We start from the raw sequence: 19479 nt of genomic DNA on the forward strand, positions 1-19479 counted from the left end.
CTTAAATGCTATTACCTTACTTCTTTATTATTTTGATTATTGCAATAAACCTTATACGTTACTTGATTAAACGAGGCTTAATATCTCTTTTTAAATTGGAGGTGGCAGTGGGTAGGACCAACGATGCCGAGGCCCTTAGTCTCAATTTTACCACGATGAACCGAATCTTCTGGTAAGCTCCAGGTGTATCTTCGCACTACGCACAATGTCAGTTTCTTGGTACAATGAGCCATGCATTGTCACTTACACATCATGGATAAAAGCACTCTCTGTTCGTTCAAGCTAAAATTCATGCCAATGCATTGTCTACCAAGTTTTGAATTAGTCGGCTGCTTGCCCATCAAGTCACTTCATGTTATACCTTGCGCCGCTACCAAAGGGCACCCAAGACATGGCACCTCCAGACAATTGACTGGATGCACGCTTGGGATCAAATCGGTCAGGATCAAATTCATCAGGATTCTCCCAAACCTTTTTGCTATGCTGAATGTTGAACACATCGACAATGACTTTAGAACCCTTTGGAATGAATGTACCAGCAAGTTCAGTATCTTCTTGGGCTACACGAGGAACCACCTGTACGACAGGCCCATTGACTCTGAGTGTCTGGACATACGCAGTTGCCAAGTTAGTCCTTGATTCAGGTGATCATGATCAATTAGCTCAATTACCTCTTTGATGATCTGATTAATGTAGTCCATTTGCTTCAAGTCGTCAAAGCCAGGTACAATGTCTCTTGGCTCATCGCCTAAGATGCTAAGAACTTCTTCTCTTGCGCGTTGTTGGATTTTCTAATCATGTATTAGACTAAGCTCCTCTTTGTGAGCTGTACTGACTTACAGGATATTTGGCCAAGTAGAGCAATGCAAACGACAAGGAGTTGCTGGTAGTCTAGTCGCAAATGCAATGAGTTGTGTGCCATAGGATAGAAAGCAAAGTGAGACAAACTTACATCATGGCCCGCGAGAAAGAGGATGTGCAAATTGCTCTATTGATTTGACTTAACAAATATTACATGTATATTTCACAGAGGTAAAACTCACTCGCAATTCCTCATCTGACAGTGCTCCTTCGCCCTTGTCTTCGTTTTCAATCAGTAATGTCAATACATCCTTTTCATTATCTGGCAGATGTTGATTTTGAACGCCAGAGGCAATGTCTTGTCTCTTCTTCTTGATAACTTCTGAGAGCATGTTCATAAAGCGATCCAATTCTCGATGGACTGCTTGTCTTTTGGGCGACAACCAGAGCAAAGACTGATCAAGTGAAGGGAAGAGAAAGTACAAGGGCTCCTGCAGAGCAGCATTGATCGTGTTGTAATTGAGCACCCAGGGACTATTGTCGTCATTGATAGCATTGAATTCAAAGCCTGTATATACAATGTCAATCCATGCAAGATCAGGTTACTGAAAACTAATAAAAACTAACCGAAGCCAGCTTTTCCAATGGCTTCAAGTGTAAATCGTTCCATCAAGTCATGCACATCGGCTGTTTCACCCAAGCGATCCATTCGCTCAAACAAATCTTGAGTTAGTTTTCCAAACAATTGAATAGGTTGAGCTCTGTGGAAAGCAGGATTGGCTACCATTCTTTGCGTTTTCCAGTGTGGTCCGTTCAGAAATACAAGATTGGGTCCATTGGCAAACTTGCCATTGAGTGTATCTTCTTTTCCTTCAAGCACATCAAGCTTGGGAAACAAATCTACGTTATGCTCATCATTATAAGTAACATGCAGCGGGTAAACATCAGCCTCCCTCTTGTTTGTGTTTACCTTGCTTTAAAAATACTTTCTTGGCAGCATCAGGGTTGGCTACGTGAACCTCAAATCCAAAACGGCCTGGTCTCTGTTGAAGAAGCATGTGGGTTTAATTGGCCATGATATATTTTATCAGCCTTCCGCATTACCACGTATAATCCATTGCTAGACTCAGAATCAATGAATGGAAGCGTCCATCGGTGAGCTCGGTCCCAATAAGTCTCTTTCTTGTAAATGCTCTTGATAAAATCATAGTAGCCCTGGTAGGGAATATGACGAAGGTTTCTGGGAGGCTTGAGGATTTTGTCTCTGATCAGGTAGATCAGAGTCATTGCAACAGCAGCGGTGATACCAATGGTCTTGTTCTTTGTTGTGAGTCGAGGAACAATTTGCTGTTGATAGATCTCAATAACCCGCTGCAAAGGCGCTTGAAGATAGGCGTTGTTTGTGATAATATTTGACATGATCAGCGTAAAGCAAAAATAAGAAAATAAGAAATAACCCGGTATTCAAGATTGATTAGTTTTACATCCTCTTTTTATACATTTACTCCCGTTCTTCAAATGTGACGAATTTAGCTGAATATAGACATGCATAGTTTTAATATACGCGGATAAGCAAAGGCTGAAATGTTTTGCCTTGGCACGATACAGCAGTAATTGCATAATTTCAACTAAATGCAACCATGTGAGTGGCGGGTAAACCTTAAATACGAAAGGTTGTTTGCGTACTATGATCTGAAATACGCGGTTCTCTTATTTAACCGAAACCGCGTCCAATACCTGCTGTATGCATGATGATGAGCAATCTACACGCAATGGCCTTGCCAAGAATCAGAAGCCTACGCACAATCATCATGAGGGACAACAAACGAAGAATCTCATGAGACTATTTGGAAAGAAACTTTCATCTTTAGCTTGAGATCTGTGGCACATTTAGGTCTTCATCTCGCTGAATACATAACACGGGAGGCTTACGATTTCTGTTTACAGAAATAAAGGCAGTAGTAGTGAATGATGAAGCTGATGTCAGCAGCTGAAGATACTACTAGTTCCTATGCAAGGCACCATTGATGCTGAAAATTTTGGTGCAAGTACATACATTGCTCAGCTGTCATGAATAATCTCACTACGTTGGTCGGACAGATCCCAGTCTGAACGATATTCAGTTCTGAAATGCGATTTAGGACTGCAACTTGGTTTGTTGTGTGATATGAAATCTTTTTCCTTTGTATCCAAAAATAAGATTGTACCGCGTTTGAGAGAAGCTCCTTGTAATGATTTGCACTACATAGGTTTCAATCCGCATGATTGAAATATAAATATAATATACGGGTGTTTATGCTTCGGATGGCTCTCTACCTTTGCTTTGCCTCGGTGAGAACCAACCTGCGCAAAGGCAACTCATGCTACCGATTGCCATTGCGTCTCTTTTTAAAATATTGCTACGCTCATTTTGACCCTCCACTTACACATGAAAACCTTTCATATTATCTGCGGATCTGTTTCTTACGTGATGCTCCACACCCATATGCACTTAGCTACGTCATATACGGGCAAGCAGCATACTTGTATTTCCCTTTTTTTGTCCTTTGTGTCCCTGATACAGCAAAATCTGGGTGCTTTTGAATCGTGTTTTCTCGCTTTGAAGGTCGTTTTAGATGGCCAGAATAGCACCGAACAACTGCTCTCATCTGATAGTTACTTGCTGACACTATTGCTCAACTTTTTGGGGACTAAAAAATCATGGCCAAAAATTGACCAAAAAGCATGAGGCACCCCCCATGATTTTCATAGAAAATCTATCAATCTGGCCAATCTGAAATAGACTGTTATATCAAAAGTCATAGCAAGGTCTCACACTAAAGGTTTTAGGCAATTCTGAGGTTCTTTGGATAAATCATGCTAATCATGATTTACAAATCAATTGTTGGGTAGATAGTAAACCTATTTGTATTATAGTTCATTATTATGCTGTAAACTCTAGCATAATGAAAAGTATATAAATGTATCCTTGGGATGCATTCTCAATAAAAGTGTAATTCTTTGCCAGATTCAATTTTAGTGTATTTTGACATAACATAAACTATGAGTCTGCATTTGATTTATTTTTGGCTGCTGGTGGGGCCGGCTGGCAAACTCGGTGCCCTTTCAATCATGAAGATAATACAGTAATAGATGCTTTTGAAGTGTAGGAAAAGTAGGTAACAAATTACATAGCACTATCGTTAGCCATGCTATTTTCCTCGGATTCTATTATATTTAATACTGCCAGTCTATAATGTAATGAGGGTACAATGGCCTTGTAGAGGGAAGACAGATGTTGTACTACTAGAAATAGGCAGGTTGGTGTTACTGTTTATAGATCCTTAATCTTAGGCAATACTTGCCCAATAATATGAACATATACTATATAGTAAATATTGCTCAAGGTTAAGGACCTGCAAATAGCAACACCAATCTGTCTGTTCCTAATAGTAATACATCTGTCTTCCCTGTACAAGACTATTTTACTCCATTTACATTCCTCTTTCTATTGAGTCTACCAAAATTAGAAAGATTGTCTGGTGATGGGTTGTCCAGAATAATACTGTTATAGCAGCAATGCAAACACTGTGTTGAAGTAGTATTTATTATATAATTTTCCTTGCATAAATATGTTTAAAGGACATTTCTCACGTCGAACTATTATACAATGAGTGCTAGATTAAACACTTGCACCTTAGTACACTGTTAAATAAAGTGTAATGAAATAGCAACTTGATTGAAAACCGAAATTCATCAAATAGCACTCATTCAAATTCATGCTATTTGGATCTATTAATAAAAGCGCTCAAATGTACATCAACAGCCATTTAAACATACTAAATTAAAGATACACGTTTATATCGCACATCGTGTGAATGAATCACTCCTGATCACAGTATATTCAATCACACCCATGATGGTCGTAATAAGAGAGATATTATCTTTATCCAAATAAAATCAAATCAATAACAAGCATATTCAAATATGACAACTATGCCCTGCTGCCACAGTTGCACAATATCCATATAAAGGATTCCATACTTCGATAACAAACATCACACTTTAAACCACCAAAGTTACATTAAATCATGCTATGACGACAATAACTCACCCAAACCCATCAACGTTACTCAAATCGACCCTTATGGCCAGTGCTCTTGCATTGATTATCATTTTAAATCAAACACTAGCAACATTTACTAGATATCGCAATAGCAGCACCTATTGCTCTCTATCATCACTAATCCTACAAGCCAGTTGCAAGTGTATAAATACTCTTTTTTTTTTTTTTTTTTTTTTTTACTCAATTTCAGGATTTTCAGTTCATTTTATATACAAATAAAATACAGTTGATTTCTATTGTATTTTACTATTGCTTTATTTTTTTGTGAAATATATTTAAACCTGATTTTCACTGCATAAAGAAGGCTTTAAATTGCCACGTTTTTATTACAAATATAAACTCATTATAGATGACAGCTCAATAGGAGATCAACTAGCTAGAATCCTTCGGTTCTTAAACCTCTGAACCAATCAAATCGCTAGAAAACTCCGCTGACCTAAAAAAAATTTTGCGAGGGTTTCCCCCTGTTTGATGTGAGGCAAAATTTTAAGCGCCGCTAATATAGCAATATAGCCGCTGCTATCATCAAACTTCCCCCAAGCGCTAGAGCATGCCTTACTTACACCACCTAGCTTTAAATTTTGGCATTGAGACCCTCCATCATCACTAAAGTAAGTAGTGATAACGAAGTGAAGGCAGCCTATCTACCTCCTAGCCTCGGATAGAGTCTTGTTGAGCTTCAGGGATAGGCACATCCACACAACGTAAAAAAAAAGGTATGCTTCAAAGAAACATAATAATAATGAAAGAAAGAAGAAAAGAACATACTACTATAGGAGTATAGTAGTATGTAGGCAAAAATGGATACTCACACAAAGTGAGTACTCAAAAGAAAAGTATAACAAGTACAACATCAGAGACGTTCAAAACAGCTCGTTGTTGTTGCAACAAAAATGCATACATGAGCAACATGCATGGTAATAGTCGGATGTAAAGCAACACAACTAACAAGAGAATAAGAAAAATACAACAAGGAAAACATCATGAATGCATTATCATGAGAAAGGAAGCAATAATACAAACGTTCGAAGAAGTTTTATATCATTGCGACCAGAAGAAAGAAGATACTTACCACTTACCATCACCGTAGATAGACCAGAGGATACGCAATCACCGAATATAGACCAGAGAACGAGTATGCACCAAACACAGTAGACCAGGAAAGACCATAATTGCAGTACTAGTAGCGACACCAGCACCATAGACAAACCAAAGAACGAGCGACACCAGATAGAGAATGAGCATGCACCTAACACAGTAGACCAGAAACGAACCTATTAGCAGTAGCAGTAGCAGCAACACCAGCACCATAGAAAAACCGAAGTACGAACGCCACCAAGAGAGACCAGACAAAGACCCAAGAAGCAGGCAGCAGAGATGGCAGAGAAGTAATGGCAACGGCACTCACTTAAGCAAGCAAAAAATTATTAAAACCTAATAAACAAACTCAACTAGTGCTAATTCTACGCCTTCCAGTGCTCGTTATCGAATGGTACCTAATATATTTTACTTCAAAGAAACAATATCAAGTTCTTCCAACAGTACAAGACAGAGTTATCGGATGCTAGAGTGTTATTATTAATCAAACGGTGTCCAAAACCACCATGGTTTGATACTAAAACGCGTTTTGCAAAAAGGGAGGGCATGGAAAAATGAGAGGGCACCCTATCCGACGTCATGACCAGTAGATTTAGTCTCAGTTTTGTACCGTAGCAGCCGTAATTGCGGCAACTTAATTTGAAATTGTGCAGTGGTATCTTCGTGTTCAAACTTGACTTGATCTCAGATCCTTTAAACGTTTTTGCTAAATTTGACTATGAAAACTGTCGTTATCACACCCAACTTTCTAATACATCTCTAGAGGGCTAATAAAGAAGCCGCATCGAATGGTGCTGATTACTTTTAGCTTTCAGGCCAAAATAATGAGCAATTTCCAAAAATATGAAAATAGGTTTTCTGTGAATATGTTAAACTTTAGCATATGAAAGTCTTATAGAAAGAGTTTCCAATGTTGCATTTCATCTTTACAATCAATTTGATCTAATGTATATCATAGGAAAAGCCTTCACTTTTGACGTAAAAAACGCGATCGTTTGATTTTCAAGAATTTTCCCTTGCTAATACTCATGGAAAAACAATGATTTTCATGAATTTGCAACGACCTAAAAAAAAATTGAGATAAAGCATCATAGGAAGTAAAGCGTAGCCAAGAGGAGGCGTGTGGTGCTATTCCAAGCGCTCAAAACACGTTGTGGCATGAGTTATTCGTACTTGAAAATGGCTAGATTTGTACAGAATTCGACCTAAAACGACGGCATAGTGGGTTGCGTTACCAGAGGAGTAAATTACACTTCTGTCTGATAATCTAGATGCTCTGTATTGTACATTATGAAATCTCTAGTATCAACCCCAAGGCGTGGAAAAGCTGTCCGCTCTTCGTGGTGAGATGCACATTATGGCTTAAAAACTTTCTGTTGCATATAAGCATGCATCTTAGGTTACATTCACTTTCTCCTCAAGCCACCTTCTACAGTGTAGCAGCATAGATGATGTTTATCGTATCACATCACATCTATATTTACAAGTCCAGTCAATTATTGTGTGTGCACGGATATCTCAGAAACTACAATAGATTCAACCTCCCCAATATCAAGATGTAGAGGTACACCTACACTACTGCATGAAGTATATCGACTTATGTGGTCTCTCAGCAACCTATACCGGCAATCAATAAGACCCCGGTGGCCTGCTATCTATATACCATCTCAACGTAGTAGTCATTGACCAGGGATCTATCATATTTAAGCTAGATGGATGCCCTGTAATAAAGAAGTTCTTTGCTTTTCGTTTTAGATAGAGTTGACAACTGATTATTATCATCGACTTTCTTATTAAGAATCTATCACACAACGAAGCAAGTTATCAGTTAACGAGTTTGAATACATTACAACGCTTTCCAGCTTAGCATCTATCGATCTATTACTCCGAACTGCTGGTAATTAACAGATTTTCATATGAAGCTCATTACTCAAAATTGGCCTATCATTTTGAAAATTCTCTTATTCCCAGCAACAACTCTTTGCTAAACCACAACGAAGTTAGCTATAACCAAGCGGTTTTCTATACAGCGTTTCCCAAAATTGCATTCGTTGATCTATTATGATTTATCAGAAATAAATTATTTATAAAAAGGAGTATGAAATTAATCAGGTAGTAAAGAATATCGTTTATTACATTGAAAATAAGAGGGTTTATATACTATTCGAATTGAGGGATTTGATGTGAGGATAAAGTATTAGATGGGTTGATTTGGGTGATAGGATAATAGATCCAATCTATTATCCTGAACATGCCATGATATGGATCGTAACTGAATCCTGTTTCATGTCAAAGTTTATGATCTGATGTGATCGGTGCTTGAACTGCTTGTTTCTACGCATTTGGAGATTCGGTTTAGAAATGATACATCAGTATGAATCTTATAGTACTAGCGTATCTGAAGTCCATATCTTCTTATAGTATAAATCGATATCGTACTGTACATCTAATCCGGTGTACATATAGTTTATATCTAAATCTGGTAACTGGATGAACTGTCGGAATGCAGATAATAGTGGATGTGTTCCACAATTTCGGTGAGACTAACTCATGTAAACCTTGATGCGTTATTATGTTGTCGGTTGTTTAGAATAGCGAAATATAGACAGAGTAAATACAATTAGAACTGAATATATTTATTATGTTATTCCAAGATTGAATAGGGATCAAAACTGGTGTAGATATCAAAGGTATTTATAGTTATTTGACAGTGCCGCAGCAATAGGACCTTGATCTTGAATGCGGGATAATTGTATAAGCCTTGAACCAGTAACGAGGATGTGCTGCATCAGAACTCATGAACCACCAGTCAAGGATAAACGACAAAGATGATCCAGGATAGAATGTTCTTCCTAATAGCTTTGACGGAAGAACATTTGTCGGAATTGAAACCCACTTCCAGGGACGAAAGGCCATAGGCTACCACTCTCTAGGAACCAGGATATAGATTAGCCATTTGATGGCACCACTCATGTTCCTTCGTGCTGCTTGAATAAAGACCTCTCACTTCTACTATGCATCTCAGCTCATTCTCAGATCCTCTTATGTAATATATAACGCCTAATACATTTGCCTCTCAGAGATGATCTATATCCTAAACAGTCGGTAAGCCTGATAATGGTAATGGAAATGAGAAAGCGAATATGCTATTTAAACACTAAGGCTTTACATTTTGGCTTCGCTACGGTAAAACCACTTTTAAAATCGCTGTTATCATGTATTGGGCTAGATGCTTGAATACTATTTTGGTATTGCACCTTCGCCTCCCTATGATAAAATCCTTATATAAATTAATGCTAACAAAAGTTGGATTAAATGCTTGATTGTCATGGCCATTCACCTTCGTTTTACTACGGTATAACCCCCTCAAGGCCAATGATACCAACAAGTGTTGCCTTGAAACAACATATCACGCAATCCATAGCCAAATAGCAAACAAGAAATCACTTGACCAGATACGCTATGTTCTGGGAAGAAGAGCCTTTAATCTCTGATTAACTACGATGGCGCTTTTGTGTTCATATTTTCCAGTATCCGATATATGAAACCTCCGTGGTGCTATACCATACCATGGCCTAGAGCTTACCTTGATAGTAGTTGAATGCACGTTTATACAGTACAACTCCAAAAGAATTCACTCTGAATTTGCTAGTCAGCAACCAGCAATACTTATATTACCGGAATAATTTAAAGAACCTTCTGCCATTACATTTTAACTAAATTATTTTCCGTTATTGGGAATAGTCAAGTCGATCAAATCAATTTCAAGCTTTTCAATTCATTACATTCTTACCCATGAAAATGTGATATATTTAAAAAAAACCACAATTTGACAATATTAGAATTTTCTCACCATATATAAGGGTTCAATGTTAGTTAGATGTCAGACGTGAGACCATCAGCGTCTTTATATAAAGAAGTGTGGCCCAGACGTGAGCTTTCGGCGTCAGTATAAAAGAAGCAAGCACCCCCCCTTTTTTTTTTCATTGTCAGGTGTCAGGTACACACAGACTTTGTGTGTAACTTTTTTAATTTAGTATAAATATCAACTTAGTTTGCAAAACAATAAAGATTATCTTATATCTCAATTCTATTCTTTTATATACATTTATCTAAGTCTACTCTAAAACTATACCTATACACACGACACAGGTGCACACAGACTTTGTTAGTAACTTTTATAGTTAATATGAATATCAAAAATAATAAAGGTTATTTTTTTTCTCACTTATACTGCTGAGACATATACATTTATCTAAATCTGTTACTTATACTCACAACACCATTAAATAACAAACACTTTGTAACATTCTATGCGGAAACTTTTTGATAATTTTACATTTATCTGCCAGTAACTTTTAAACGAATCAGCTCTAGTACACATTCAAAATAACATTCATATATTACGAACTGTTCAACAACGCGATGGCATAGTAAAAGCGAATATAGTACCACAAAATTTCGAGAACCTAATTCCACTACAGTAGCAGTTTATGAAGATTATTATCTACAGTCTGATTGGATTATTTTGTATATTCCACACGGTCATCAAGCGATTGAGAAACAGTATCTAATGAATATTATGGCAAACATTGTATCGTATAGTATTAAAAGACAAATTTTCATGTATGTTATCGTTTTACTATCTCATGCCGTGCAATAGATAGCATCCTATTAATAAAATTAAACAGTATGGGCCCGCTTCTGCAACAAAGGCAACATAATAAAGTGTGCTACTCTTTGGGGTATTCAATGCATGCATCTTTAATAAACTCAGTAAATCTGTAAGCCATGTCTTTCCACGTGTTGTATTCACATATAATCCAGCCCAGCCTTTCATAGTATTGATCTATACGAGGGCTTGATTGTTGCGAAGCGAATATGCAAAATCGTAGTATCTAAGTAGTAAATTCGATTCCTCTCTTTCTTTATTAATAATGGATTGTTTAAAATCTACATATATATAGCAGTGTTTATTATTGTTAATGATTTGGAATGTCTACGGCGGCAGCCCGCAGGGTGACACCGTCGTCAAGTGTAGTGATATTGCATCTACACTACGGCCCAACTGATGTTCTCACAGAACATCGATGCGCTCTTTTGGGAACATCGATGTTCTCGTGAGCACCTCGATGTTCCCATATCAGAACATTTGGCTTTACACTGTGAAGATAGTTATCAGATATGCGCTTTTAAATGGTATGGTCAGACTTTTTGAGTTCTTTTGTTTATTTTTCGTACCGAACGCCAATTCGTAGCATCATTATCTACGAAGTTAGAAGCCTCCAAACTTGCTCAATTTGAAACAAATCAGGAGAAAAAATCACGTGACCCGAGTTTCTGGTTACTTTGAGTCGTTATGTCAAAGTGGTAATATTCCTGACTAACAAACTGAAGGTCGCCAGTTCGAATCCGAGCAAACTCGTTTTTTCTTCGTTGGACGTTAACCTTGCTGGGTTAATTATGCTTTTCTCAAAATGCTTTGATGGTCAGTGATGCGGATCCTTTTCTTTTATTATTTTTTTTTATAATTATTTTGCGCATGCCTTCATGGACAACAAAGCTGTAAGAGGTATACAAGTATGATTAATGAATGTAGCTATGTATTGTATTGACAAATGTATTATCTTTTATTTCGTAGCCTCAAGTGGGTAGTTTTACGCGAAAGCAAAAAAAAAAATCTGTATGTTGCGATTTCAATCCTCGTTAAAGGTTGCGAATATCGCCAGCATCGATCGACATATCTTGTTCAAACGCATGGTAGTTTGCAATGACGCTAAAGTGCAAGTCGTTATCCAAAGATTTCACCAATCCCACTTGCATCTCAACATCGTCAATAGAAATGACAGCATACTTGGGATCAATCACTCTCGGCACCCTTCTTGCAATTTGTTGTTCGACAGGCTCATTCATACGAACAAAAGGGACAGACCTGTCGTGAGAAGCAACACCATGATTTTTCATGGTTTCAACGAAAGCCAAAAAGTAGGTCGACCCATCATAGACATGTTGGAAAAAGAATATCACTCGCGAAACAAACCAACAGGAGACAGGGTGGTTAAGTCGATTGAGGTGAGTTGACCTAAACATGACCAGATGGTTGCTTCTACGAAACTCATGCATCTTCTCTCTGTATATTTCTGATCCTATGACAGTAGAACCGATTAGAGCACGATGGGCAACCTTGATCGTCATTGACAATGGACTGTTGTTCAGCCTTTGAAGAGAGAATATCCTACAATAGTATTTCGACAAAGCACGCTTGAATCTTGCAATTGGAACACCATGGAGTTCAGCACGATCAGTACCATCGAAGCCAAAATGATGATCCAAATTTGTCTCTTCTTGATCAGGTTCCCACAACTGTGAGCTTGTTAGAGATTCTGGATGATTGAGGTATGTGGTGGATGCATATGGCTGCGGTCGAATGCCTTGGAGGAACTCATTTGAGTCGAAGATCCTTTTCAGCTGGTTTCTGATTGCAACAATTTCAATCAAGTTGGAAGATTGCTTGCCTGTCCTTGACTTGCCAGTTATCAAATCACCAAACTTTCCAATGCTTCTGTAAAATGGATGATGTTGTTATGTAAGTAACTGGATGTGTGTGATAAACATAGCATGTATAGATGACTAACCGTTCTTGACTTCGTGAGGAGTAGGCTACAATTGGCCCCATTTCTCTTATCATCCACACTACATGTGTAAGCTGATGCATTACGGGACGGAAGACCGAAAGTGACAAGCACATGGCATCTCTCTGAGCTTTGCAGTAGTCAATGAAGAAGTCAATGCATTCATCAATCTCTGCCAACCTAGACTCAGTGAACTCCCATTGCAATGCAAGACAGACGCCTCTAACCAGCTTCATGATTGCTTTCCTAGCCTGTGGACTGGCTAATTCTGGGACAAAGAGAGTAGGTATGATGGTCTATTTCAAATCAGAATAATCAGATCCTAATTCACGCCTTACATGTGTACGTTTGCAGATTACAGTGGATCTGATCTTACCAGCAAATTATCAAGATAGTCAACACTGCGGGTGCCTCGTAGCTTCTCCACCAGATTCAAAAAGCTTCCATCAAATGCAACTGGTATATATGATCTTGTGTCCTCAATTGCTTTGCCAATCTCGAACAGCCGTTGCTTTGGAATGAAAAATGGATAATTTTCTCGCTCCAATTCACCATCTGGATATGTGTAGAAGAACTTTGTGTTGTTCGGAGACAGGTCGACAGTGAGCATCTCGAAGAGTTCTGAACCAACACCTCGTGCTAATGTATGCATTTCTTCGAATCCAAAGCATTGGGGTGCAATGCATGACGATAGCTGATTGAAAAGGCTGACACCGTTGAATCCAAGGTTGGACTCAGCCCTCTCGTAATCTTCATTCGTACGCATGCTTCCAGCATTTGGAAAGTACATCCCATGGCTGCGATTATCAGGGTGCATACCACGCGAAAGACACCAACGACAGCCATACTCAGATGCATGATGAGCACACTTGCTCCAGTCAAACACGGCTAGAATAAAGCAGGTAGGTAAATCAATTTCATGTTAGCCATTGTGGATGCTGATTAGTTGCTTTATCAATCAGGATATTTACCTGGAGTATCACCACCACAAATTAGAGGATGAACCTTCAAACGAATTGGCCCAGCATCATTTGTTTCGACTACCATTCCATACGTAGAAAGCCACTGGAGCTCTGCCAAGATGATGGAAATGAACGAGTCAAATGATTTGGGCTTCTTTTTTCCTGGAAAGATACAAAGCTCGTGCGTGTACTCCTCCTTGTAACGCTTGTGTGGATCGTAATTGAACACCATCAGATGAATAATTGTGAATAGCCGATCACCTCTCTTTTCAACTACAAAGCCATCATTCATGATCGCAACTGCGATATCCAGGTCATTTGTGAAATGCGTATTCTTGATGGACTTGTACGTGGCGCCGTCAAATACGTCAGCAATGATAACATCGGATGGATTCTCTTCAAGGTCTCTGTTGTCGTAGGCATGTCGGTACCGAAGCTCCTCTCTCGTTATTGGATTCGCAACTAATCGTGATACGATGTCTCCAATTGACATGACTTTCATTGTTGACAGGGCTCGATGATCTCCCCGTGCATCGTATCTTTCATGGGAACAAATATTACAAATTGTCTCCTCGTCGTCTACTTCCAATGCGTACAGCTTGCAGCCATTGATACACACATCATATTCATGGGATGTCAACGATGATTGGCGCTGAAGCATGCTTTGCACACGAGGGCCATGCATGATCTCCGGATTGCTTTCTATCAGTTCATGGGGGGAGGATCGGAAGCTGGTGAGTTATTGTATAAATGACATGTCATTGCAATGCGAATTACCTCGACTAATTTTTTCTGTATCTCTCAAAACAGTGTTCATCAACCTGACCAACTTTCTGTATGCATCCCGTGGTATAGCAAAATCATTGACGATATCATACAGCTCAATCGAAACCAGTTCTGTGGTTGTATATGTATTTTGGTTGATGTCTTCGAGGGATCTGCAATCGTAGAAGCAAGCCTGATCTTCTGCATCTGGGTCGACTACTCCAACTGTCTTGTATTTGACATTTAGCAAATCAAATTCAAGCCCTGGTTCTTCTGGATTGTCTCCTGTTATCGCATGTGTGGAATCCGCTATTGTGAGTATATACATCTACTTTAGCGCTGCAATTCCTTACCATTATTATCGACAATAGGCAGCAGATCAGCAGCACCCGGCGTCTGTTCAAAGCCTGCGTAGTCATAATCAGCATCGTCAGCAGCAGGAATCATTTCTTCAATATCACTCATGGCATCATCATCATGCAGCTGGTTTGCATGATCTGAATTGGCTGTGACTAGCGCACTGGGGGGAGATTGTGGCTGTATCAGCGTTGTTTCCACTGGAGGTTGCTCTTCCATTTCAACATCTTGATCTTCATTCAAAATGGGAGCACGACAGTTTCGGCGATGGTTGCGTAGAGCACGGGCACTGTCAAAGCTGGTATAGCAATTTGTACAGAAGGATGGCTCTGTTTCTCGTGATATACGGATTGAGAATGACATGTTTGGAGAAACCAAGAAAAATAGGCAAGTAAAAACAAATTTCAAGTGGCAGCTTTATATACTAATTCAAGTTTTATTTGCGCTCGCCAACAAATGCGTTTATCATCGTTTACAAGCAAGTGATACGTAGTCTTGCATATAACGTTTGGTAACTCAAAGTCCAAGATCAAGTAAGGAACGTGTTTCCTATGATGTGATATGTCGCCTCAGGCTACTTCTACGTCATTTCACTTTCAACATCATGTCAAATCGAGTGGTATTCACTGTGCACATATGCTTATACTATGGGCGTACAATGAGGTCAGCATTACTTGCATGAAGCCTGTGAACCGAATGACGTTCAACAACGTGGTGGTGTGTGCGCAACGAGATATACGGTACAACACAACTCTGAACATATCTTTTCTTTGCTTACTAAACTTTTATTATCAGCGCGAACCATGAACAATAACAACAACAACAACAACAACAACAACAACAACAACAACGCTGCCAGTATTGACTTCACCGCAAGACTCTTGCAAGAAATGATGGCAATGAGATCCGAAATCAGCCAACAAGGCGTACAACTGAACGTCTTGAATGATGGATTTCGACAGCAATTCATGTCGCCATTGGAAGACGCAGGCAGCGATTTGGCAACAAGAAGCATCCTGGATCCCACTTACAGAAGCCAGGTACTATCAAACAGCAACAGAAGAGGTCCTCGGGTAATTGAAGCAAACCCTACCGGCAGGGCCAGAGCTTCTCCTGTGGAGAGATACAACGCAATGCTCCAGCATCTACACAAACTATGCAATGGGGCATCTGTACCCGATTTGACACCAGGGCAGCTCAAATCGCGCAGGGAGAAGCTCCACCGCACAGCAAAGAGGGTCTTGGAGGCTATACTGGTGATGCATCCGAATATCTCGCATTGGAATGCCCTGGACCATGTGCAGGATGAACAGGTATATTACAGCCTGGCACTGGAGGAGCAGGCCCTGCAACGGGACAATCTCATGATTTGTCTCTGCAAGAAGCAGTGGTGTGCCAGGTTGTTGCTCTCCCAGGCCTTCAAAGCAAATAGAGCAAGCAGAAACCGAGCTGCTGCTGCTGATGCTGCTGCTGATGCTGCTGCCAATGTTGCCAATGCTGCCAATGCTGCTGCCAATGTGTCTTTGCAAGAAAACGAGGCAAGAAGCCATCTTCTGGTAAGTAGCTCCTATTATTTGTTTTGGCCATGGCTAACATCTAAGTATTGGAAACATTTCAAATGCTTTTAGGAGACTGAATCAGCAATTGTTGGAGACAGTGATATTGCCCAGCTTGCTCAAACTGCCGGTGTTGGTAATGCTGAGGATGATGACAACCTTAGTACTACTAGCAATATGTAATGGTGTGTGCGTTTGTGAGATCTTGTATATTTCATCCAAAATAAAATTACTTTGCTTTTGTACATTTGATGCTGCCTTGCTCTATTGGGATTTGAGATGATGGATTAGCTGCGATGCCACATTTAAAATCACATTTGATAGGTCACTTCAGCTTAAAAAGTTACTTGATTTGGTTACATCAGTCTGATACTGTGCATGATTAGAGCGTGTTTCTATATTTTTAGATCGAAACTTTGTATATTTAGGTCATCCCTTGAGAAAAAAGTGCTTTTGTTTCTCTTTTTTCTTCATTTTTCATCTATTTTCACTTTAATTCTATCAGCATAAGAGACATGTGCTCTGTAGCAGCAAGAAGAAGAGGCAGCATTTACCGTCCATGGCTTTAAAGGTGGAGGCTAGGTTTCAATGCCATTGAAGAAGGAATACCATTTCAAATGTGCGCCGTGGGAAGCTTCATATCCCTGCCATAGTATCCAGGATGGAATCTTCATTTACATCCTTTCGAAACAACAAATTTATGGTATGTCCAATGCTTCTTGCCATATAAAAGCTAACAAATATCTTGTAGAAATGTAAAGGCGACTTTGCCAGGTCAATTTCGATGTCGCAAGTATGCCATTTGGTTAACCGTTTCCCTCCATCCTGCTGGTTCCATTTATCTGCTTTCTTGCTATCACTGTTCAAGTAGTAAGTCATCTTTTGCTGCATCATCAGGAAAAATCAGTCGTTACTCACCTGATAAGTTAACTAGTGCCAGCGTCGAGTGGGTCTGGCGGGTTTGGCTTGATAACTGAGCACATCTCTTGCATACTTTATGGATCCCCTTTTGCATCCAGTGAACAATGGCAGATGCTTCATAGTTGAATGATGCGGTCTATACATCTGATACTTCTGACGGCATAAGACGCATTAACATTCGTTCGATGTTTTCTTTTCAAGAATGTCTGCTCCCAATGAGTCGCTGCCTGGTGGTGTGCTGTACTTTCTATCTGTCTTGTGAAAGAGGTATTGTAGTCATCACGCCTTTGCTGGAACGCTTTACTAACTTGATTCAGTTCACATCTTTGCTGATAGGTACATGCACATCTTTGATATTATGCTGGCTTTTGTACAATTCGTTGCTCTACATGGAACACTGTTGATGGCTTCAACCTTTTCATTCTATGCTCTCTCTGGATCTCGCCTGGAAACATCACTTTTATATTGCCCTAAAAACTGATAATATTGGGAAACACGAAACAGTTCATACTGATCCAGGCTATTATTCTCAATTATCTTTGACTCTACTATAGCCTACAGCATGACCATTACCACTACAAGGCTTTACTATTGCACGTTTTTGGCACGTAGCCTTCGTTTACCCATTAAAATTAACCAATAATAAATGTATAAATATTTAAACCACAATTTCTGAGCCAATGAAAGCTGCCAATATTTAAACCACGAATTATGGGCCAATAAAAGCTACCAATATTTAAGCTGATTCAGACCTTCAATGATCCCATTTCAGCTCATCGATAGGTTCATGCGCGATCATGAATGTTCTCATTTGAGAACATGGATTTGCTCATTTAAGAACATCGATATTTTGATTTGAGAACATCGATGCGCTCATAAACAGCTACATTTGCTCTTATTTAAGAACATGGATGTGCTCATATGGGAACATCTCGGATGTTCTTATGAGAACATCGGCCGACTTATAATAGATCTTTAGGAACGCCGATGTTCCCATATGAGAGCATTTTCCACTTTTTGGGAACATCGATGCTCTCGAATGAGAACATAAAATAGATTCTTATATGAGCACCTCGATGTTCTCATGAGAACATCAGTTGGGCCGTAGTGCTAATTCAACATTTGTTAATATTAGTCCTAATCGATTTTACCGTAGCCAAGCAAAGGTGTACAACCATAGTGTTCAAGCAGCAAGTTTGGGTTCTCATTTGCATTGTTAATAATAAGCTTACCAGCAACATAGGGCATCAAAATTCGCATGAATTAGTCTTACAAAATCAATATGTCTCCTGTTAAAATTACAAGCTGCACAGGTTGCAGAACTGCCCTTCCAGACGACTTTAGCTACTAAAGATGCGGTTCATGCCGTGTAAATAAAAGCCATAAAGCAAAACATAACCAAATTGGACAGTTTTCAAGCCTTCATATCTTGACATGTAGACCTTCCTGAGCCACCGGAATAACGCCAAACAATTGCACTTAAGTAGTAGTAACTTTCTGACACCTTTGCTCAACCTTTTGAGAACCTAAAAAATATGGCCAAAAATCAACCAAAAAGCATGAGGTACCCCTCATGGTTTTTTACGAAAATCAAAGGATCGCATTTTTCGTTTTGAAAATAAAGAATTTTACTATGTCATATATCAAATTAAAATGCTTTTCTCGATCCAGAGCAACCTCTGAAACCACTGTTATGAGGCTTTCATATACAAAATATGGCTATTTTCGCTAAAAACCTCATTTCAAATTTTATTGAATTGCTCAATAGTTTCAATCAAAACACTTATTACATTTAGCACCGTCGGAAGCGCCTTGAAAAGTACTTCAAGAATGTATTAGGAAGCGTAGGGTGATCATCACAGTTCATATAGTCGAATACCAAAAAATAGATTAAAGAAGTCGAAAAAAGACGAGATCTGTCCAATCTTGAGCAGAAAAAAAAAAGCTGAGGTTGAATTAATTTTGGCGGCGGCATTGCTGATGGCTGACCTAAATGCCTTTCTGTTGATGATAATGATGATTGCGATGTTGATTAAATGGGGATCATGGAATTGAAAGGGTTATTGCTTAACCCAAATACTTTTTTGGGTGCTTTTGTTACAAGCGAGCCTTTTGCAATGTCAACATCTCAAAAAAGTCGCTGTAGATCTTACACAAGTCCTTTATTTACTTATGACCAGCTTTATGTCGCCATCTTATTAAGAGCATCAGCAGCAGTGAATAATATGACAATTCTATTATCAAAAAATGGCATTTGTGATATACAAATACTGCATAAAATT

General features: G+C 39.0%; 5 protein-coding genes across 5 annotated transcripts; 3 read left to right on the forward strand and 2 right to left on the reverse strand.

Annotated features, from left to right (window-relative positions):
* Window positions 1-77: 77 nt before the first annotated feature.
* On the reverse strand, window positions 78-2220 carry ATC70_001384 (uncharacterized protein; the record flags this gene model as incomplete). Its single annotated transcript, XM_064820780.1, has 10 exons — window positions 78-196; window positions 248-306; window positions 362-606; window positions 672-791; window positions 841-891; window positions 953-988; window positions 1044-1369; window positions 1429-1701; window positions 1772-1844; window positions 1906-2220. 10 exons carry the CDS (start codon window positions 2218-2220, stop codon window positions 78-80), a joined length of 1617 nt encoding a protein of 538 aa, XP_064684700.1.
* Window positions 2221-11710: 9490 nt separating this feature from the next.
* Window positions 11711-15083, reverse strand: SPF1 (putative cation-transporting ATPase 1; the record flags this gene model as incomplete). The annotated part of the gene is made up of 6 exons (XM_064820781.1): window positions 11711-12566; window positions 12640-12932; window positions 13013-13524; window positions 13608-14300; window positions 14376-14648; window positions 14717-15083. 6 exons carry the CDS (start codon window positions 15081-15083, stop codon window positions 11711-11713), a joined length of 2994 nt encoding a protein of 997 aa, XP_064684701.1.
* A 440-nt stretch (window positions 15084-15523) lies between these two features.
* Window positions 15524-16459, forward strand: lag1_1 (Sphingosine N-acyltransferase lag1; the record flags this gene model as incomplete). The annotated part of the gene is made up of 2 exons (XM_064820782.1): window positions 15524-16276; window positions 16349-16459. 2 exons carry the CDS (start codon window positions 15524-15526, stop codon window positions 16457-16459), a joined length of 864 nt encoding a protein of 287 aa, XP_064684702.1.
* Window positions 16460-16937: 478 nt separating this feature from the next.
* On the forward strand, window positions 16938-17253 carry HIS3 (imidazoleglycerol-phosphate dehydratase; the record flags this gene model as incomplete). The annotated part of the gene is made up of 3 exons (XM_064820783.1): window positions 16938-16979; window positions 17028-17146; window positions 17211-17253. 3 exons carry the CDS (start codon window positions 16938-16940, stop codon window positions 17251-17253), a joined length of 204 nt encoding a protein of 67 aa, XP_064684703.1.
* A 129-nt stretch (window positions 17254-17382) lies between these two features.
* On the forward strand, window positions 17383-17678 carry ATC70_001388 (uncharacterized protein; the record flags this gene model as incomplete). Its single annotated transcript, XM_064820784.1, has 2 exons — window positions 17383-17464; window positions 17515-17678. The coding sequence occupies 2 exons, from the start codon at window positions 17383-17385 to the stop codon at window positions 17676-17678; spliced, it is 246 nt and encodes an 81-aa protein (XP_064684704.1).
* Between the last annotated feature and the right edge of the window lie 1801 nt (window positions 17679-19479).

The sequence above is a fragment of the Mucor velutinosus genome (genome assembly GCF_035048745.1).
Source record: "Mucor velutinosus strain NIH1002 chromosome Unknown tig00000041, whole genome shotgun sequence".
In the NCBI taxonomy this organism is placed as follows: domain Eukaryota; kingdom Fungi; phylum Mucoromycota; class Mucoromycetes; order Mucorales; family Mucoraceae; genus Mucor; species Mucor velutinosus.